Source organism: Octodon degus, unplaced genomic scaffold (assembly GCF_000260255.1).
Source record: "Octodon degus isolate 3935 unplaced genomic scaffold, OctDeg1.0 scaffold00064, whole genome shotgun sequence".
Classification (NCBI taxonomy): Eukaryota; Metazoa; Chordata; class Mammalia; order Rodentia; family Octodontidae; genus Octodon; species Octodon degus.
This window is the reverse complement of record NW_004524640.1, coordinates 7,608,030-7,631,429: the sequence shown is the minus strand read 5'-3', so window position 1 is coordinate 7,631,429 and position 23,400 is coordinate 7,608,030. Positions and strand designations below refer to the sequence as shown.

The 23,400-nt window shown below is 35.9% G+C and overlaps 1 protein-coding gene across 18 annotated transcripts in view; it reads left to right on the top strand.

The window, feature by feature from the left end:
- Rbfox2 (RNA binding fox-1 homolog 2) overlaps positions 1-23,400 on the top strand; it is a 305,574-nt gene that overhangs the window by 247,530 nt on the left and 34,644 nt on the right. For 9 of the 18 annotated variants that reach the window (XM_004634570.2, XM_004634567.2, XM_023719030.1 and 6 more), the window contains exons 4-5: positions 14,431-14,577; positions 17,018-17,071. In XM_004634570.2, the coding sequence (XP_004634627.1) occupies positions 14,431-14,577; positions 17,018-17,071 (201 nt within the window). The remainder of the gene's footprint in view (positions 1-14,430; positions 14,578-17,017; positions 17,072-23,400) is intronic. The other 9 variants (XM_023719032.1, XM_023719031.1, XM_023719028.1 and 6 more) reach the window with 1 other exon arrangement.

Genomic DNA, 23,400 nt, shown 5'->3' with positions numbered 1-23,400 from the left:
GAAAATCTACTGGTAGATGCACCAATATAGATGAGGCTCAAATGCCTTCCACTGCATGAAAAAAGAAAGACAGAAGAGCATGCATGTATTTTAGGATTGTTTTCATATGGAATTCCAGAAAATTTACATACTGGTATAAAATAGATCAGTGGTTGCTTGGGGAAGGATGATTGTTACAAGACATTGTAAAACCTTGACGATAATGGAAATGTTCAATACCTTACCTATGATAGCAGGTTCAAAGGTGTATGTTTATGTTATATTTCACCTAGTTTTCTGCTTTATAGAGTAGTTTACTAAGCAAAGTTACACCTTATAAGTTAATAAATTTATTATTATTATTATTATTTTTTTTTTTGCGGAACCAGGGATTGAACTCAGGTCCTTGCACTTGCCAGGGAAGCGCTTATTCCACTGAGCCATCTCCCGGCCCCTAAGTTAATAAATTTATGAAAAAATAAAAATACAAGCTCAGATTCTGTTAATATATTTAAATATCAAATGATTCTATATTACAAATGACAAGGCTATTTAATGTTACATGAAAATATATTAGGATCAAGAATAACATAGTATTTATAACACTTTACTATAACCAGGAAAAAAAGATTGAAAGCAATATACCAAAATGCTAGGAGATTAAATGACAACGCCATATGGATGTTTTGTTTTCTTTTATCTAATTTATCTAAGTTTTTCAAATTTCCCTTGATTAAAATGTGTTATTTTTACAATATAAAGATTTGCTATATATATTCCCCCCCCCAAAAAAAATGGCTCCCACAAAACAGTATTTTGTTGTGTTTGATAGAATAGTCCTTCCCATTGTATCAGTTTTTATTGGTGGGGAGTTCCAAGCCCCTGTCTTCCACTCAAGAGACCCTTTCCAGCTCAGAGAAAATGGCACTGTTTGCTTGAGTGTTGGCTGTCTCTCTGACCCCTAAACATCTTGTCGCACTTCGCTCAGGTGTTCTGTCTGCTGGAAAGTCTTCTCTACTCCAGCCACTGCTAGATAATTTATAAATTTTTAATTTGGGCTCTGGTGGAATTCTGAGCTGGCCACATTTGTAGAACTTTTAGAAAAGTGCTGCTTTTACTTACTTTTCTCTCCCTGACAAAATTATGACCTAAAGAAAAGGATAAAAACATGGGGTTTCCATTTGGTTGCAGTTTTCGCTACTTGGGAAAGACTAGTGGGAAAAAAAGTGAGGGAAAGGTTAGCTGAGTGCAAACTAGGAAGAGTGCTTGAATACCAGGCTGAGAAACAGGGACTTAGCAAAAGTTAGGGGCAAGAAAATGAAATGAGCGAAATGTTTTTTGCGAAGATTATGTTGCCACATCCAGAAGATGAGATGAAGGGCAGGGAGCTTGGGGAAAGGGTCCTGTACCTTGAGTGTCTAGTGTGGTTCTGCCCTTGCTGGTTGCAGTGAGTGTGTAGAAGAGGAAATGAATTCACAGGAATAATGAAGATAGAAAGTACAGGATTTATAGTGGGAAGGAAAACAGACTGTCATCCTGACTGTAATAATTACATCTTGAGTAAAGCATTTTATCTCTTTAAGTTTCCTTTTCTGTCAAATGAAGCTTGTTGCACTGATTATAGAGTTTTTGTGATAATAAATTAGAAATGCTTTAGAAATTATCTGTTCAAATAGTTCAAGGTAAGTACTGTTTTGTCTTCTGAGATCTTTTAACATCACCTGCTCCATTTTAGTGCAGATCATGTTCACATTGGATTGTCTTACCTTATTGATGAAGGAAAACAAGGAAGTGACTTCTCATACTAAGATGAGAACTAAACATTGAAGTCTGGAATTTTTATATTTAGAAGTAGATTTTAGTCTTAGGCTAGAAGCTTCTTCTGCTCTTAAGATGAGTTTGTTTGACAGTCAGTTGGTTCCAGACTGTGCATTAGCCAACCAGATAGCAGTTGGAAGGCTGCCTTCCAGCCTGCAGACTGCAGAGAATAGAGATACCTGGTTTCTGTGTGTTTGATTTTTATTTTCCACTAATGGCAGCAAGGCATAAATAACTAAAGAATTTGAAGTAGACTAGCTTTAGGAAATCATCTTCAGATAGATTTATATTTGTGTGTGTATTTTAACTATCTGTTGGCTTATATTTTCCTGGAGGGTAAGAAATAATTCTTAGCCTCTTTTTAATCATCTATACTAGTAGACATATAAGTATTGTGTGCAACTGATTGTGCCACTGCACCTCATTTACTGGAACAGAATACATGTTTAGTAAGTGCTTTTTAATGGAGCTTGGGGTTGGAAGAGCTTATAAAGATAAAATTAAGCATCTCTAAGTAGTTAGTTGATTGATTAAAAGGTGTTAGAAAATATACTTTTAACAATGTAGACCTAACATGTTAACTTAGGTAATGATGCATTTTTTCCATTCTTGTACCTAATGTGATTTCTTTCTCAGTCCTAGTTTGACATAATTATACTTTGTAGGAGATACAACAGGTTATCCAGTCTTTCCTTAATTCAAAGGTTTTCTAACTGGATAATTAGGAGATATTCCCCTTCCCCTTACATAATAGTGTTTGAAACATTATTTTTACAGCTTTTTTTTTTTTTGCCTTGTTTTTTTTGTGTTTTTTTAATTATCATTTTTTTTTTTTTGGTAGGACAGTTTCAATAATTAACACATTGCATACATTCTTCCTAGGGGTTAATTGCTGTACAAGATGTGGACTTGATATCCTATTTACAAGCACCATTAGAACAAATCCCTCTATTCATTAAGAGAATGTAACTATATATCTATCCTGACCATTTTGAATACACAGATACAAAATGGACATTCATCTGTTTTACAGCTTTTTGTAAAAAGCACAGTATCAGTTCTTACATTTTTTTTTGGAAAGTATGCACATTTTAGGGACAGTAATTAATAGTAGTAGCAGCATATTAATGTATTTGTATACTTATTCTGTACTAAATTTTGTTGGATGTTCTTTCAGTGTATTCACTGAATTATCACAACCACTCTGAATTAGATACTGTTACTATTATACTTTAGTAGATGAAGAAATTGATATTTGGAGAGATCTGATAACTTATCCAAGTTCACACAATTTAGTGGGTAACAATAAGAGCATTTAAATATAGGTTATCTGACTCGAGAGCCTGTATACTTTCTCATGTATTATATTGTCGTGGTCATGGTCATTATATCAAATATATATCACAGAGCAGAAGCAGAGCTGGGGCAGTAGTTTTCTTAACATGTTCACTGATCCTGGCAAGTCCCTAGACTTTTTCAGGTAGAACACTAGAGCAAACTCTTTGATAATACTAAAATATTACATGAAAATTTCAAAATAAAAATAAAGAAATTTTCACTGCCAGCACAAAAAGTAGTAGTGGGTACCTCTGAATGCACAAAAAGTAGTAGTGAGTACCTCTGAATGTCTTAGTGTGAATCAAAGCAGTAACATGAAACTGTTCTGCTGGCATTAGTTTTATTGTTTATAATCACAAGCTCACAGAGCAGGAACAACAACAGAAAAACAGATTCATTGAAGAATGTCTTTCATGAATCTGGGTGCCCTGATGCATGCCTAGAATCTTAGTACTCAGGATGCTGAGGCAGGAGGATCTCTTCAAGTTCGAGGCCAGCCTGGGCCTGAACACTCGAGTTCAAAAACAGCCTGAGTTACATAATAAGACCCTGTCTCAGTCTCCCCCCAAAATCCTTCATGAAGCAGTAAAAATGATTAACTTTATTGATTCTCCACCAGTGCCTATCTTTATAATACTCTCATGGAGAATGAAAAGCTTTCATAAAGGCTGTTGTACTGCGCACCAAATGCCCTCTTTGTCTTCAGCAACAGCACTGTGACTGAGCTGCAGGTTGAACTCGCTACTTTTTACATGAAGTGCCTCTCAATGGCACAGGTACCTGCCTGGCAAGCACGAAGTCCTGAATTCGATTTCTAGTATGTACACACACACACACACACACACAAACACACACACACAGAACTGTTAGGCAAACTGGCAGGAATTTTCCTAAGGATGAAGAGTCTTATCATTGCAAGAAGAAAAATTGACAGTATTTAATTTTACTGATAAAATCCAAACTTTCCTGTAAATATTAAAGTTTTGAAAAATCTGTGAGCTTTCCACTCATGTATTGTATAGTGACATTTTGGTAAATGGTGGACCACAGATAGGATGAAAGCCCCATATGGTTATAAGGGTGCTGAAAAATTGCTATCCTATAGTGACATCATAAAGTTGGAGCACATTTGTGGTGATACTGATTTAATCATGCCTACTATTAGGCTTCCTGTCATATAAAAGGACAACACATACAGTAATGTTTGTGGTACAGGACATAAAGCTTGATAATGTAATAACTATGTTATAGGTTTATATATTTCCTGTACTGCATACTGTTACTTTGAGATGTGCCCTTCTACTTAGGTATATCGGAAAAAGTTTGAAGAAAGGTTTAAACAAAGACCCGAGGCAGCATTTCTGGAGGTGTTTTGGAAGGCATTATTATTGTAGGAGGTGATAGCTCCATGCATGTTTTGCCTCTGAAGACCTTCTAGGAGGACAAGAGGTGAAGGAGAGTGAACTTAATGATTCTTTTTTTTTTTTTTTTTTTTTTTTTTTTTTTTGCAGAACTGGGGATTGAACTCGGGAACCTTGCACTTGCCAGGCAAGCGCTTATTCTACTGCGCTATCTTCCCAGCATATTGATTTTTTTTTTTTTTTTTTTTTTAGGGAAGGGTCTATAGGGCATTCAGGATCTCACTACTAGATCGGACTCATAGTGATCTACCAATTTACAGCCTCCCAAGATCTGGGATTACAGGCGTGTGCCACCATACCCAGTCTCAATTGCCATCTCAACAAGCCCCGGGGGTGGGGCCAGTGCAGCAGGAACACCTGGCCCCTGTCTGGCACTTTAATCTGCTGAGGTATTTGGCTGGCCCTAAAGGATGGAGTAGATTTCTTTTTTTTTGGCAGAACCAGGGATTGAACTCCAGGTATATGTTTGCCAAGCAAGCGCTTATTCTATTGTGCTGTCTCCCCGGCCCCAGTTTAATGACTCTAGCTCTATGAGATTAGGCTAATATATGTTGCCTATGTCTTAGTTTTTTAACCAAAAAGTTTAAATAGAAAAAAAATTAAAAATTTTAAATATAGAAAAGAGCATATAGAAATAAAATATAAATAAAAAATTTGATATACTTGTATAGCACGTTTTAAGGTAAATATTATGATAGTAAAAATGGTTTTAAAAATTAAATTTATAAACTAAAAAAGGTTATATTCATCTAAGATTAATTTATTGTTAAAGAAAAAAATTAACAAATTTAGCATAAGCTAAGTGTCAGTATATAGTTTATATTCATTTAGCACCCATGTGCTTACTCATAACTTTGTTTGCTGCAAACCTGCATTCATGGTAATTGCCCTATACAGATGTACATTTTTTAATATATATATGTTATACCATAATCTTACTGTACTGTTTTTGTGTACAGATATATCTAGATAACAAACATCTACCATTGTATTACCGGTACCTGTGATAGTCAGTGCAGTAGCATGCTATACAGGCTTGTAGCCTAGTTGTATAACAGTGATGGCAAATGTCTTAGAACATTCAGTGATACAAACAGCCTGTTGTGCATGCATGCCATAGGTTCGCTACCACTGAGCTATTCTCTGTTGTCTAAGTATATAGTAGGCTCTGTTTAGCTTTGTGTAAATTCTATGTTGTAGCAACAAAAATGCCTCATACCACATTTCTGAGAACATACCCCTGTCATTAAGCAGTATGTAGTTATACTTGAAGATTTTTCTGAGATCAGTGGTGATATTAACATATGTAATGGAAAGGGAAGGCAGATAATGTATACAGGTATAATGAAGTGTGCTGACATTCACAAATACTCCTAAATTCACCAATAGGGCAGTATCTCACCACACTTATAAGTGATTAATGTATGATATTACAAAATCATACATGAATAAGAGAGTCTATACAAATCCATTGTTGTGCAGTAGACTTTAGTGTAATGAAGCATGGCAAGTTTATTGACAAGATTTCAGGTTCAGTGCTGGGTGTGGTGGCTTACCTATTTAATCCTAGCACTCAGGAAGCTAAGGCAGGAGGATTGTTCTGAGTTCAAGGCCAGCCTGAACTACATGTTTGAGTTCAAGACCAACCCAGACCACATACTGGGACCCTGCCTCCCCGCAAAAAAATATTTCAGGATCAATGTTGTAATTAACCTTGAAACATCCTATATTTGTTGGGAGGAGGAATGTAGCTCAGAGATTGCTTGTCTATTGGACTTTAGGTCTTGAGTTTCATTCACTTGTCAATTTTTGGCATATTTAAAAAATGAACAGTTGTCCAAGGTTATTAAAATGCTTCTCCCCTTTTCAGTTACCTGTGTGGACCAGCTTTTTTTCATATACTTCCATTAGAACAGCATAGTACATACAGAGTAGATGTGCATATTAAAGAGATTGCTTCTCTTTTGACTACATTAATGTACTAGAAAAGTTAATTTTTATAAAGTAATTTAATAATACAGTAAATCTCTTGCCATCATTTAAATTACTTTTTAAATGTTCTTACCACATTCTTATCTGATAAATAACAATGGATATAATTCACAGATGCAGAATGCTTCTAGGATTTTCAGTAGTGTTCGAATTAGAATTACCATATAGAGGTGGGAATGTCCATAGAAGATTCTAATATTTTAGTTGACAAGTAAAAATTTTATATATTTATGGTGTATCACTTAGTATTCTGAGTGTAGTGTATTTGATTGTAACAGGAGGCTCTTTTAAAACAGTGCTAAAAATAGAGGTTGATAAAGGCTAAATTGTAGGCAGCAAGGCCAAAAATGTAGTTTTATACTCCTTATGGTGAGGAGTAATTTGAACAGTTTTTGGTGAGTTGAAAGCAGAAACTTAAGGAAATGGTTGAATGGGCTGGATTAATGTGTTGGTCAACTCACATTAGAGTTTCTTCATTTGCCATCTGTTGATCATACTTCCAAATAAAGAAAACTCAGATCTCATTTTCCCTACCATCCTTAGAGTTTGTTTTGTTACACCCTTCTTTTCTGGGGTTAAAGCCAATTTCTCTGATACTTGCCTGTTGACTTCTTTATCTCATAACACTGGATGATGCTTTACAGAGTGGTTACCTATAAAAATGTAGCCAAGAAGTTATAGTCCTTACCAGTGAATCCATTTGCCCAGTGAGGACTTCTGGAACATAATGGAAGAAATGGAACCAGAGTCCTATAATGTTGCATATTTTTGGGCCAAAGCAACTTCATCCTGTAGCATATATACAGCTAGCATATTTTTAGGCTAAAATTAAGATACTTTGAACTATAGTTGTAGCTGTTTCCCCTCAAAGTAATAAGAGGCAGATTACATTAACCCTGTCTAAAATATCTATTCTATATAAAATATCTATCAATATATTCTTTTTTATGTATTTAGCACAGGGTCCACAGGGTTTCACTACACAGATCAGACTTGTAGTGATCCTCCTGTTTTCAGCCTCCCAAGTGCTGGGATTATAGGCGGGTGGCACCAGGCCCAGTCTCAATCACCATATTAGCATGCCCTGGGAGTAGGGCCAGCACAACACACTGGGGATAGAACCCCAGTCCCTGCATCTGCCTAAGCAGGCGCTTTAATTCGCTGAGCTATCTGGTTGGCCGTTACCGGTATATTCTTTTTTTTTTTTTTTTTTTTCGGAACCAGGGATTGAACTCAGGCTCTTTTGCTTGCCAGGGAAGCGCTTATTCCACTGAGCCATCTCCCCAGCCCCATTATTAGAACATTCTTAAGTATTTGTGTCTTTTACCTCTGGATTTTTGATGCCCATGAGGTGATTGGCAGTTTCAAGTGGAGTCATAAAGAATTTATAGCCTGGTTTGTGTATGCAAGAATTGTCACAGAAAATCACATTTAGAATCAGGTCCTAATTTTGAATTTAAAAAGTTGCCCTTTGGATCATGTAAGATGCAAAACTGTTTCAGTCTTCTACTTTCCCTACCTTCATTTATTCATTTATTTTTATTCGTTTAATTTTCCCCTTCCACTCAAAAGATACTAAACTGAAAAATTGCTAGAAATGGTTATACTGTGGCTTATTGGCCCTGACTGCTCTGCTTACTTGTTTGACCTATGTATAGAACTGTACATTTTCTATAGATACATCTGTAGACTTTCTTTGAGGTCAGTAAACTGGTGAGAATCACTGGCGTTTAAGCTAAGCAGATCATAGAGATCATTATGCTTTTACAGGTGAGATCAGGGGTGTCAAATGGTTAATTGTTAAGTACAACCTTCAGCAGGAGTACAGCTAGCTAGGTACAGCTGTAGGCCTCAGACTGTCTACTTATGTGTCCCCTCCATGAAAACAGAAAATAAAAGACACCCTTAGAGATGTCTTTACCATCTCAACTTCCACGAACTCTTCAACTTTAAACTTGAGAGCTTGCCAGACATAAAACCCTGTAATCCCAGCTACTCAGGAGACTAAGGCAGGAAGATCGTAAATTTGAAGCCAGCTAGATAACTTGATGAGACCCTGTATCAAAACAAAACAATTTTTAAAGGGCTGGAGATACAACTTAGTGGTAAAGTGCCCCTAGGTTCAATCCCCAGTTCTACAAAAACAAAACCTGAGGGCTTCAGCCTAAACATAATGACAGAATTCTTTCATTCTGAAATGTACATCAAAATAATAACCAGTTAAATACAGTAGCCCTCCATGTTAGTGGAGAGTAAGGCCCAATGCTTCAAGTGGATGCCTGAAACCACCTTTAGTATAGAAGTACGTAGGCTGGTTTCTTACATACATCGCTTTGACTTTAATCTCTTACTTTATCTAATTTACAAATTAAGTTTGTGAATTAGATAAAGTAAGAGATTAGCAGCTATTTGGTAATTAAATAAAATAATTGTACTGTAATAAAAATTAGTGATTTCATAAATGCCCATTTGTCTTAGTTACTTTTTACTACACTCAAGATGAAGGAAGGAACGGTTTATTTAGCTCACAGTTACTGGAGGGTTCAGTCCATACTCCACTGGCTCCAAGGCAAACAACAGCAGTTCATGCGGCAGAAAACAATGAAGAGCAGAGGAGGAGCAGCAGCTGCGGCGTCCATCAAGCCTCTCCCTTCTGCGAAGACCAGCGCTCCACAGTGACGCAGCTCCTCCAAAGTTGCTTGCGGCCGCAAAGACCAAGCTCCTCTGAAGACTGAGACTTCTCCACAGAAGCGGGGTGGGGTGGCAGGAAACCAGGCAGGGCAGCTTCCTGCCTTTCTCAATTCCTGGGCCTTGCCCACCTGCAGGGCTAGGCCCCCACGCTGAGAGCTGCGGGAGATGATTCAGCCAAGTTGACACAATGTATCAGCTAACACACCATTCAAGGATATCTTCCAAAAGCGTTCAGTTTCATCTCAGTTGAAGACATGTTTGGGATGTTATCCTTTTATTCTTAATCAATTTCTTCCACTCACAAACTTGATAGCAGTTTCTTCATTGGCAGATATAGCCCCTTTGCCAGTTTGAGATTACCCTGGGCTATAAAGTGAGCTCAAGGCTGGGCTGAACAGCATAGCAAGACCCTGTCTTAAATAAATAAATAAAATTAATTAATTCTGTGTTTAAAAATGTATTGGTAGTGATACTAGGTTTATATTCAATATATCCTAAGTATTCTCATTAATACATTACTCTAGAACCTCAGAATGTCTGCTGTGCTCTTGTGAGAAGCCTCTGTGCTCTGCAGTGTTGACAGACCACTGTGCCTCACGTAGGAAGCTGAGCTTCTTGCCTAGTGCATGCATAGGCTGTGGCCATGTGACTGCATCAGAGCGGTTGGGTTGCCAACACTCCTTGTAGGCTGCTATAAGCAGATGTGGCCTCTTCTGATTCATCCCCTCCAGTGATGAGTTTTATCAGCACAGCTGGGGGAGGAAGAAAAAACACGACCCTGAGAGACTGTTTATATATCAGTAAGGTTGTTCTGCAGAAAATAAAGCAAACTAACTGCTGTTGCTGACTGAGACTTTCCTTAGAACAGTTTTACAGTCCATGTTTCACAAAATAAGGCTGAGAAGCTTTTACTTAGCCTTCCCAATCTCTTGCCCTGTGCTTATCTCCATACTAGGAGAATCCTCTTTTCTTCAGATGCTGGTCCTGAGGAAATCAGAGTGGGCTGTGGATGTCTTCTCTCTTGTGATGAGAAGAGAAAGGAGCGGAAGGGTGTGCGCAGAGCCTGGAGGTGGTCAGCATGTGACAAGGCCGGGGAGCCTGCCTTTCAATTCTGTTTGGACACTTACTGTTTGACTTTTGGCATCTGCTAGTGTTTCTCTGCCTTAGTTTTTTCCTTTGTCAGTTGGAAGTAATAATAATACCTGTTTCCAAGTTGGCATGAGAATAGCTCAGTGGTAGAGCACTTGACTGCGAAGTTGATGTGAAAATTAGGAAAATATTGGGTCCCAGGGAGATGGCTCAGTAGAATAAGTGCTTCCGTGGAAAGTTCAAGGGCCTGAGTTCAATCCCCAGTTCCGCCAAAAAAAAAAAAAGAAAGAAAGAAAGAAAAGAAAATATTGCCCAAAAGTACAGTATAGTGGCTAAGAGCCTACACTCTGGAGTCAGATTGCCAGGGTTTGAGTTCTGTTTCCGTTAAGCAGGGTTATTGTTTAGTTTTGTATTAAAAAAAAAAAAAACCTACAAATTATTGCCAATAAAATACCCATTGGGATTTTTAGAAGAATTACAGTAATTAAAATATGTAAAATACTTAGGCAAATGTCTGGCACCAAGTGAACATTATTTAAGTAGTAATTTTTATTAAAAGTCTTAGATGAAATCTTATATAGAATGAGTGATCAAAAAATAGTTGCTATTCTGTAGAAAGTTCCTGTTTTCCAACAAAATTAGTCTGAAGTAATATTTGTAGAAGGCACAGACACTAGCTAACTGAAGTCATTGGGTAAGGTTACTGGGAGCACTGCGTGCCAATTTCAGTTTGGTGGGCCTGCTATGCCATTGAGCAGCCCAGGTGCGTGGCCTTCCTCCAACAGTGGTTACGTGCCTAAGTTCAGACTTAGATGGAATGGATGGTTGTAATTCATTCAAAGCTGTAGTTTCACAAGGCATATTCAACAAAGGGATTGAAATGATAGGTTCTTGAACATAAACTGGATAGAAAAGAAAAACAGGTGAGATTCAGAGATAGGTAAGTATTTATAGGTTCCAGTAAACTCCAGCGAGTCTGTCGATAGGGATATTTGAGCTAGCAAAGTGAGAAGATAATACAGTTTGTTTAAGGAATCAGGTTCTTAGATTAGCCACTTTAATGGTAGAGAAGTTTCAGGTAGTGACACCAGCAAGTAAAAATACTTCTGTTAAAAATGTAAAGGCAGGTTATGGAGCACAGACAGGTAATTGTTTATAGTACATATATCAGAATTTTCATATACAAAGTTTATAAAGAAGTCATACAGATCCTAAGCAAAAAAACCACAGTTACGTAACAGAAAATGGGTAAAAGATTAGCGCATGTATTTCATAAAATGTTCGATAAACATGAATTTTAATTCTCTGGAAAAATGGAAATTAAAACTACAATATCATGTCATTGCCTTCCACCAAAATGGTTAAGATGAAAAATGACAGTGCTAAAAGTTACTAAGACTGTTATATAAAGGTGATGAACAAAGTACAGCCACATTGGAAAATGGGCATTGTTGTTAAAGCTGAGCACTAACGTAAATCAGAAAATCCACTCATATATATTTATATACATACATACATATATTATGTATATATGTATATTTTATCTCCCATACAAAGTCATGTGTACCAAAAGATGTGTGAATAAGAATGTTCCACCGGAAATTGCAAAGCTGGCAGTAGGGCATAAGAACAGATTAACTGAAATTACATACAGCATATGATAATGCCAGCCACAGTATGCAGAGTAAAGAATTTACTTGCTCTAGGAAAAAAAAAATGTGTTTTGTGACAGGGCACATTGCTGATTATTATTATGAGTGAAAACCAGGAAACAGATCACATAAATTCTGAATGTTTATACAAGAAGTACTAATAGATAAATTATATGAATATGTATGTATATGTTTCAAATATAAAGGGTGAAAGAAGCCTGACCTAGAAGAGTGTGTACTGTATGATTCCATCTGTTAAAGTTAGACAGCAAAACCAACCTTTGGAGTCAAGTTAGTATAGTGATGACCAAGAACTGGAGTTGCCTCTGGTATGTTCCTAATGTCCTATTTCTTGGTTCTAGTTTGATGGTTATGTGGGTATATTTCTTTGTGAAAAACTCACTCTGCTTTGTGCGGAGTGTGTGTTTCTATCTGTTAAATTTGTATTTTAAAGTATATTATGTCAAAAGGCTTGAGAATTTTGAAAATGATAATACAGTTTTTCTACTTGCAAGATCTCCCTAGAATCAATGATTTTATTTTTTAAAAAATACAACACTGTTCACTATAAACCAGAAAACTAACCAGTTTGACTTCCAAGCCAATTAAATTATGTCTTTGTGACAGCAGAGAATTCTCAATAGCAACAACTAAGTAGTAGGCAGTATACTTTAATGATTAGTTTGTACTGATCCTGTCACTTCATTTACAGTATGCCAGGTTACATGAGCCACATACACAAGTTACATTTAAAACTGTAATTTGAAGCTTTGTGGAATCAATCTTTCAAACTTTTCTTAAAGTGATGCATTGTCATCCCACAGATCATATCTGGTGCTTTTAAAGTTTAATTGAAGAAAGAGTTTTGTGTGATCCAGCTGTGAGGCAAGTTTGATGATGCTTGAATGAGCATTAGTTGCAATTGATGCTTACTGCTTTGACTGCATGATGGTGCCCGTGATGCTGTTGTAGTGACTTAGTGAATTTCAGCTTTGGATGGAATTTGTTTTGTTTAGTCTGCATTGTGCTCCAGTTGATGATTGAAAACTTCACACTTTGGCAGAACATTGCTTCATAGCTCTTCCCTTTTCTGCTATTTTTAAATCACATAAATCATTGCACATTTGAGCCATCTGCAAGGCCTGAATGGAATGAGATAAAAAGCTGCCATCTCTTAGACTGACACTTGAAAAGCTATTATTCACTTGGAGTTTATTCTTGATTATCCTTTATATTTTAAAGTTTCAAGCTTCATTTCAAGATTGTTGCTAACATCTTTGAGCCAGAAGTATCTCTGATTCAGTCTCTTTTAGCCTGAATATTGGGCCAAAGGGAGGAGATTCATCCTGTGTCACCCAGAAGAATCTGCTAAAGACTCCATTCTCTCTCAATTAAGATAATAAGAACAGCAAGTTCTCCTGTTTTAAAAGTATGTTGGTTTAATCAGCTCAGCAGCTGTCCAGTTTAGCATGTACCCCCTAGGGAATAGCAAAACCATAAAGTTCTTAAATTACCAAATGAATACTTCAAAATAAATGTCTTTTTGCTTGCCTACAATGTGTCACACCTGTTGGATATATGTCAAAAATGTTTCTCAACATAACAACTTTTTTGACAGTTTAGTGAAAAGGGCAGGGGGACACATGGCCTGGGATGTTGCAAAGAAGATTCATGATTAAAAGCGTATACCAAACTCAGTCTTCCATTATAAATGTGTAAAAGGCTAGCCTTTGTATGATGTGTAATAGATTAGTCAGGCTTCCATAAAGTCTTTTTCCAACAGGTAATTAAACCCGCTAGATGCAACTTTTCCCAGGGCCACAAGAAGGGAGAGTCCTTTGAACTGAACTTAGCTGGAATTGTATAAATGAGAAAGGAAGGAAAGTACAGATTCATTTCAGGATGAGAAATTGCCTCAGTTTTCAGGCAAATTGAGTATTAGCACTGTTGCCTCTCTTCATAAATAGTATTACAATACTGTGACAACTAAATTGTCTAAACTCTAAGACTCTAATAGAGGGTATTGAGTGTAAAAATTTTGCCTCATTTCATTTCCTTGAGAGCCTGAGATGATAGACCAAAAGATGCAGTGACCTACACAACTAAGTACAGTGGATTCGCTTTTCAAGGCAGAAAGGTCTCCAAAATAGAAAGTATAAAGTCAGTTTTTACATTGTTCATCCTAATGAATTTTTATGGCATCTTGGGCAAATCACTTAGTGTTTCTTGTCTGTTCCCCCCGCATTTTGCTTTTATTTAGAAGACCTCAAGTTTTTATTTGTAGAATATAGCATTTTGAACAGAGATAATATCTTTAAGTATTTCTTTTCTTTGAAGGGAGGAATTCTTATATTTACCTACAGATAAAACTGGAAATGATTGTGGGGCTTTAGGTAATTCATATGAATTGTGCTTATTTTTCACTTAGTGTTGTTACCTTCTTTATTCAGCAGACAGAAGGTGGAGCACAGACAGACGGCCAGCAATCACAGACACAAAGTAGTGAGAATTCTGAGAGTAAATCTACCCCTAAACGACTGCATGTCTCTAATATTCCTTTCCGTTTCCGGGACCCTGACCTCCGGCAAATGTTTGGGGTAAGTTTCCTTAGTCCTATGGCTTGTACCATTAAAACAGGATTTAACCCAATAGCTGTGTTGTCATTCACCTACTCTATAGACATTCACCTGGCAGGTCACATAGCTAACTGTGCAAGTGGCTTTGCTGAGACTGTGACTCAGTGTTAAGATCAGGATGAGATGGCCACCCTACTCACACACGAGCCTTAGTATATATACCAATAGTATGCTTGGAGTTACTTAAATGAAAAAGACATTGTTTTAAGGTAGTGACTCCTAAACTTGTCTGCACTTTGAAAATCCCTTGAGAAGCTTAAAAAGTACTAATGCCTTTGTCCCATACCAGAGGTTGTGATTTAATTGGCCTAGGCAATTTTATAAGCTTCCCAGGTGGTTCTAATGTGTGGATGAGTTTAGGGGGCCACTGTGTATTCACCCCATAACATTTTTTTTGCCTTTAGATGAGCCTAGCACATTATTGTCTTTCTCTTACCATATATTGTCTACCACAAGGCTATTGTACGCCTCAGGAATACATTATTGCTGCTCTGTATTCCATCTTTACAATCTCAGAAAACATGCAGTGTAGAGAATGTGAGTTTAGAAGTGGCTGGTGGGTGTGGATTTTGACATCAAATAACTTGGAACTGAATTCTGTTTGGTCATGACTCAGGGAAACTCACATAATCTCTTCCAACTTGAATCTCATAGCAATCTATCTTTCAGTTACAAATTAAATGGAATAATGTCACTAAAAACAAATAGTACCTCTGTCTTATTTTCACTTCTTTGCTCATACTCAGGAATGTTAAAAAACAATGTGTAAGCCAAGTGTAGAGGGTTAGTTTCCTGTCTCTGATGTGTTCCTTGAGTTCTTTATCTCCTGAAATCATCATGCAAACAGTGTAGTAATGGAAAATTTTATGTTGTTGTAAGTGAATGGCTATTAAGAGACTTAATTTTTTCTGATCCTCAATGTTGTTGCCTGTTTTAAACACGATCAGTGGTTTCGTAGAAGTTTCATTAGGATAGTGCCTTGCTTAAAAACCTAATTCCCTGCTTTAAGTGTTTGTTGTGGCCATTTCATGGCATCAAGACACTGGACCAAAGCACTGTCACTTAGAGCTGACTACCTGGCCACATTTTTCCTGCTGAAAAGTGCCTGACTTGAGGTATACCCCCCCAAAAAAAAAATTTTAAGTGCAGATTTGCAGTTGAGAACACTTACATTTGCCATGGAGGGTTGATATATGTACATAACACATCTTAATTATTTTTACTTCCCTTTCCTCTGCCCCCCTTCTCCCTCCCCACAAGTTAAGATTGAATGATGTACCGGCAATACTTGGAGAACTTTTATACAGAAAATGGTAACCAGCTGCTCTCCATCTTTACAGAAAAGAGAACAACCAAAAATAGAAAGGACAGCTATAGGACTTGCTGTAGGTTTTCTTCTGAATGATCAGAGACAATGAAGACTCAGTCTTTGGCGTCTGTGAGAATGGAATGCAGGCTCATTTGTCAGAGATGTGTTTTCTCTTGAATCAGAAAAACAGTGTCCTAAGCCAGTTAGTGATTTCTTGAAATATATTCTTTTCTGCCTTTTCCCATAAGGCAGAAAAGGAAAAAGAAATAATTTTCCCCAGCAAGGGACACCTTATTCCTGTTGTCATCTATTTGGCTGGTAAACAGCAGAGATTCCAGGCTCCATTTTATTAGCTCTGTAAATGTGACAAATAGCTTCTATCGGCCTCAGTTTCCTTAACCATAAAAGACAAACTTTCCTTCAGAAAGATTATATAAGAATGCTATATGAAATATAAAACAAAACAAGCTCTAAACCACCACACAAATCTTAGTTTTATACACTAGATATAGAAATAAAACTGAATGCTCCCCTATCTACAATAAAACATTTTCTGGCTTTCTTATTAAGTAAAACTGGAGTCAACCCTGGATGTGGTATTCTAGAAAACTTGGGTTCTTAGTATATGTTTTCTGAGTAAAGTAATAGTTCAGTCCGGTGGAAAAGCATGATTTCGGTTTTCATTTTTCAGTGGGTTTTTTTTCCACTCATATTCCCAAAGTCTAGTTTGAAATAAATAATGGAGTTTGAGCCCAGTTACCCAGAGATTTCCTGTGCATGCCTTCAACTCAGTTTATGCAGTTCTTTTTTTTTTTTATATCCAGTTCTTGTTCAGGTGAAAAAATACATAAGGCCACACTGTGAAGGCTTTTGGGCAATGGCTTTTGTACACAGAAGTGGGTGGCATAGGGATTAGTGAATTCAGAAAGGAATGAAAACAGACACCCTCAGTTCTGTGGTAGGGAATAAATCAGAAGGAAATGGAAACATGAAATTAAATAAATACTAGTAGCAATTCCCTTTTTAGAAAAAAGTAAAATAGATACGTAAGAAGCTTTCCATAAATAAATGTTTTTATTTTTGTCTCTGCAGCAGTTTGGCAAAATCCTAGATGTAGAAATAATCTTTAATGAGCGTGGCTCTAAGGTAAGTTCTGTTTTAGTACTAAGTATGTGTGGTTTTTATTGTTTGGTGGGGTTTTTTTGTTTTAAACAGCAGTTATTCAAAATGCATAAACAGTTTTTGCAAACCTGGTATTAAGGTATCCCAGATATCCATCTTGAGTTAAAGTAACTCTAAAAACAATCCAATGGCCAAACTTTATCCTAATACTTAAATCCAAAGGGAAGGGGGTTGGAAGAGAGTTTGACAGAGTATAGGGTATAGGAGATAGCAGTCCTTGATTAGTCTGAAATTTGCACAAGGTCAGTGAGGGTGAACTTGTTAGAATTTCCAGTGACACTAACAGCTTGCTGCAGCACATGTCCCATGGGTTGCCACCGCTAGTCCTTGCTTTCTCAACTTTAAGAGAGAAACCTAAAAAAAGTAAAATTCTGTGCTCTGAGTTCTATCAAGACAATTCAGTTTTCTGAAACCAACTTTGAAGTAGCATACTTAGAACAAATTGAATATTCAGTTATTGAATCTATTGTTCTCTCTTGGAGTATGTTTTGTGAAGGTTTATCTATAGCAATTCTCCATGAGCAGTGAATTAGCTATTTAAAGAACTGAGGTGGGGGGCCAGGGAGATTGCTCAGTAGAATAAATGCTTTCCTGGCAAGCGCAAGGGCCTGAGTTCAATCCCTAGTTCCGCAAAAATAAATAAATAAATAAAGCTTAGATTTTTTTCACTGTAATGATTTTCCTATTAGTATTTTAATATAATTATGATTTGGCCATTTCTATTAAACTTTGAAAATGGCTTTTGGATATGATTTAATTTCTTAAAAATATGATCTAAGAAAGAGTAAAATAAAGCCAGTAAATAAGTTAATATTTTCCTCTCTTCAGTTTTCTACTCCAAAATAACCTTGCTTTGGGAATATATCTATATCTATATTTATAAATATAGATATAGATATATAGATATATAATTTTTTTCTTTCTGCTGCCATTTGTACTAATACAAATGTATATTACTCTTCTGATGCTCCTGATTATTATTCCCTTCCTTTATAGACTATGTCAACACTAAATGTATTTAATTCTGGTTATAATAATTATTTAATAATGAGGTCATTATATATTCTATGCTTCAAGTTTTCATTAAAAAACGAAAGATTAATATGTCTATACAGAGCTTTCCCCAGCAGTTAACCTGGTAAGTATTTTTAAAGTAAAATCTATTAGCTGCAACCAGTAGAACTATATATGCTTGTTATTTTGTCACAGTAGCTTTCAATTCTTCATTATGTAATTTGCAATTATTTTTGTGAAGTGTGGGAAAATGACCATGGTTTAGAGGTGGGAAATACACAAATGTAAAATAAGTATGTGAAGATTATTGACCACGCTGTTTATCTAAAGTACTGTTTAGACATTTTTGGTTTTAAATGTATGAATAGTCTTAACTCTAACAGCTAGAAGCCCAGTATAGTTTCATCAGGCATGGAGAACTTACTCCTTACTATTTGATCAAACTACTGTGAAGCAAAGGAAATTGATCTTTCTTTAGGTTTCTTTCACTGACTTCAAAGATTTGCCTGTTACCAAAATTTCTAAAAATTTACCTGATCCAGTTCCTTCTCCCACATAATTTCATCTTAAAATAATATCACACGCCTTCCTTTTCCCTTTGGGAAATTTAAAGGCATATGCTGCTACCCTTCCCTCTGTTCAGTGTCCTCACTGACCCCTCTTTCTTTGCCTGCTAACAGGCAGACAGATAGAAAACGGTACTAATTAAATTAGTAACTGTATTGAAAGCAAAGCACAGAACTCAGGATTGCCCTGGACCTCTCTGCCATTAAGGAATGGGACAAAACCTTATTTTCATTCTTTGTCATCCTGGGTGTTAGTTAGCTAGTCCTTTTTTCCAGAGTGCATTCCCCAGAACCGTTCTAAGGCTGCATGAAAGATTATTTTTGAGTCATACCCAAGGATGCCTCCTCTGGGATCCACCTAAGAGAAACTAATGGGCACCTTTATTTTTGCAAATTATATTTCTCATTACTTTTATATATTTGGAGTAGACTGTAAAATTACAACATGTCTTGAGTCAGACAGAAGACTTTATGTGGTCTCATTGTTGTGGATAACAGTTGCTCTGACTTGAAGTGTTTTTCGGTCTAGAAATTCACTTTATTGAACATTTTTAAGCATTAATGGAAGAATAAGTCACAAAACAAGCCTGAAATAAGCAATACTTAGAAGTAAATCAGTGTTAAATTACTCCAAAACAAAAAAAGTAATCTGGACGTGGTGGCACAGGCCTGTAATCCCTGTGCTAGGGAGGCTGAAAACAGGAGGATCACCACGAGTCTGAGCTATGGAGTGAGACCTTGTACCAAATACATAAAAAAAATGAAGGGGGGAGAACTCTTTATTATTTACTTTTTTTCTTTCTTTTATTTAAATACAACAAAACCATCCAGGAATCTAGATTGTGACTGGTTGAAGACCTAAGAAAACACTGTACACTGCCACATCACCCTTCTCTACGTACCAGTATTCTGCCTTTTCTAGTGCTTGGTGGTAGAGTTGCTGTGCTCCACAAGGGAATTACTTCCTTGATTATATTTGTTTTTCAAAAATTGATCTTTAGAAAAAAAATTGATCTTCAAATTCTGTATTTGGCTGACCTCGTCTGTGTAATATGTAAATTACTTAATTTGATTTTGTTAGTCACATTTGTTCTCTTTGTAAAAACAAAGTCAGCTGTATCTAATTTCTATGAGTAAACACTTTTTGAAAATATGAAAGATTTGGTACTTAAAAAAACCTATTTTACTCAGACTAGAAAAAAAAAATATATATATATATATATATTTATTGATTCTCAAAATTTCATTCAAAACGACAATATAAACAGTAAGATAATGCCTAGAATGGCCATATGTTCTGGTTTATTAAGGCTGACCCATGTTTATACCTATTGTCTCATCACAGTTATTAATAATGTAGCTGTTCTTCAAAATATCACCCTTTGACTGATAAACTGTTACACTATAAATCCTTTGAGCAACAATTAAAAAGCATCCTTTTAAAAGGAAAACATGTCCCCTATGAAATGTAGAGAGGAAAAAGGCATTTGTAGTTTATTTAAGAGGGTGTTCAGTGGTAATATTCTCAGATTATGTTCTTCTTGTCTTTTTGTTTCACATAAAATCTTAAACAGAAGCTGGATGTGGTGGTGCACACCTGTAATCCTAGCACTTGGGGGGCTAAGACAGGAAGAGTGCCAGTTTGGGTTAAATAGCAAGATGAGAGGGAGGGAGGGAGGGAGGGAGAGAGAGAGAGAGAGAGAGAGAGAGAGAGAGAGAGAGAGAGAGAGTCCTTGACCTTAAAGTTCTTTGCTAGAGTCTTTCAGTGTTTAAGAACTTCTTGCTTTTCAAATTTTTTTTTCTGGTAATTGTCTCATTTATTTTTAAAATTACAGATTATAACATTCCTATACCACATGAGGTTTTGTCAAAATGCTTTTAGTGCAGTTGTCCCTTGAAGGGACAAAATACTCACACACTGAGTGTGTGGTAGCTTGTCACCTCTTTGTGCAGGATTGCCTGTTACAGCCACTGCAGATCCTCTGCAGGCTCTGGCAGATGCGTGCCTGTTAATTCTCTCAGGTGGGTCTAATGAGAGGATCTTGGACTAGGTGAGACTGGAGTTAGGGAAGGTAAGACTTCTCTTCCCAGTCCTCAGATACAAGTAATATGCTCTGATTTCTTACCTGTTACCCTGGCTTTTGATTTTATGCAAAGAAAAATTCTTTCTTTCAAAATGTAGTCGGAGTACTTCCTTCAAAGTTGCACTAAGTATGCCTTTATGATTTTCAGTACAATTTGGAAGGTAGCACTGATATGAAATAGTTTCCATTATACTTAAAACAAAATTAACAGTGCATGTATTTTCAAAAGTCTTAGTTTATTTTTCTTTTGTTATCTTTTTATGGGTTTTTGTTTTATTTATTTTTTAATTTCTGTGTTCTGGCCATACCCAGGAGATTCGTCTGCTTTTGATTTCTCCCTTAAAAGTTACATGGTAAATTTTCTTTCTCATTCTTCTGAGATGGAAAAATTCAGAGATTATACAAATTTAAGAATATGTTTATGGTGCTCACTCTACTGCTTGTTATTTATTGCAGCCTGAGGCCAGACTAAAAAAGGTTATAGTTACTCGGCTCCTGTATGTCCTTGATGATGAATGGATGTCAAGGCAGGTGATGAAGTTGCTGTCCCTCTTGGTAGAAGTTTTAACCACAACCATGCTCCTGATTAGCCATTCCTTAATTTCTTAAAACACAGCTAGGATAGCTGGTAAATCACCAATGTAACTGCTTTGTTAATACATACTTTGGGAACTGAGAACTTTAACAGGAGTGTATGAACCTTGGTTGTCCAGTGTAGTGGTCACACTGAGCACTGGAAACATAGAGTCTGACTGAAATTCTTGTAAGTGTAAAGTACAAGAGAATGATAAGTATCTCATTAGTAATGTTTATCCATTGATGCTATACTGAATTGACATGTTGTATATAATGGGTTAAAACACACTGTTAAAATTAATTTTTGCCTATTTCTTTTGACTATTTTAATGTGACTTTGAAAATTTTAAGTTATGATATTATAGTTCTTTTAGGTAGTACTGGTATAGGCAAATGTGCCAACATCATTTTTTAAATTTAAATAAATAAAAATAAAAAAATAAATAAATAAATAAATAAATTTAAATAAAAATTCATCATCCTCTTACATATGTGAAGTATTTCTTCTTAAAGAATTTGAAATTCAGTGGAAAAGGATTTTTGCACCTATTCCATGAACAGAGCACTAATATCAAGAATATACAATGAGTTTAAAAATTTCAACTTCTGAAAATAAAAGTCCCAATCAAAAAACAGGAAACCAGAATGAACAGACAGTTCTCAGAAGGAAGAGTTCAAATGCCAATAAATACATGAAAAAGAAAATATTCATCAGTACAGGCCTGCAGAGAAATGCAAGTTAAAATTACACTGAGATACCATCTTACCCAGAATGAATGGCTACCATTTAAAAAAAAAAAAAAATCTAATAATAACAAATGCTGGAGAGGCTGTCGCAATAAAGGAACTCTTCTGCATTGTTGATAGAAATGTAAACTAGTGTAGCCACTGTAGAAATCAGTATAGAGATTCCTCAAAAAAACTAAAAATAGAAATTCCACTTGACCTAGCTATTCCTCCTCTAGGTATCTTCCCCAAAGTTAAAATCATCATATAGGGATATATATATACCCATGTTTATAGCACCTGTTGAAAACAGCATATATATCCATTAACAGATGGATAGATAAGGAAAACGTGCTATTTTAACAAAGAAATACTATCCTGCCATAAAAATAAACTTGAGGCATTTATAGATAAGTAGATGCAACTTGAGAACATAATGTTAGGTGAAATAAGTTAAGACACACAAGCTCAAATATGGCGTGGTTTCTCTTAAAGTATATAAAGAGAGCAAAATAGAAGAGAGGTAAGTAGGAAATAAACAGAAGTCTGAATACTTGCCAATGTTACATATTCCACTGATTCAAAAATATTTTGGTATATATGCTAGTTTTCATTTATACCACTAATTCATCATAGTGGGAAAGAAAATTTTTGTTAGTACCTGTTCCTTTTTTGAAACAATCTTTTTGGTTTATGTTCTGTGCTCTGAGTAGCTACTTTGAGGGTTTTAATACACAGTATACCAGCTGTTGTCTTATTATAAATTTTATTTCGTTTTTCATAAAAGAAAAAAGTTTGAAATTAAATCTGTTCTTTACACATTATATAATCTATTACATATCGGTACAGATTGGTTATTTCAGTGTTTGATTTGTTGTGTTACTATTTTAAAGCTATTTAGGAAAAATCTTGTTAGATTTAGAGCTGATTTTACTTTTTTCTAAAGCAAGAGATTATAATAACCAAATAACAGCTTTCTAAGAATGAAAGAATATTAAAACACGATTTCATGAAAGAAGACTTCTGTAAGTTTTAAACAGATAATCCGTGACTATCCTTAGCAAAATTCTTGTGCCCTTTCTAACACACTTAAATTTTATTGGAGTTATAACACATTTTAAGGGCTGGTGAATGCCCATCACCTGAGGAAGGGTTGAAAAAGATGTGGTATTTTTACACAATGGAGTATTACTCAGCTATAAAGAATGATAAACTCGAAGCCTTTATATTGAGGTGGATGCCACTTGAACATATACTCATAAGTGAAATAAACCAGACACACATGTGTAAAAATCGTATAGTTTCCCTAGTATAAGAACTCAAAAGA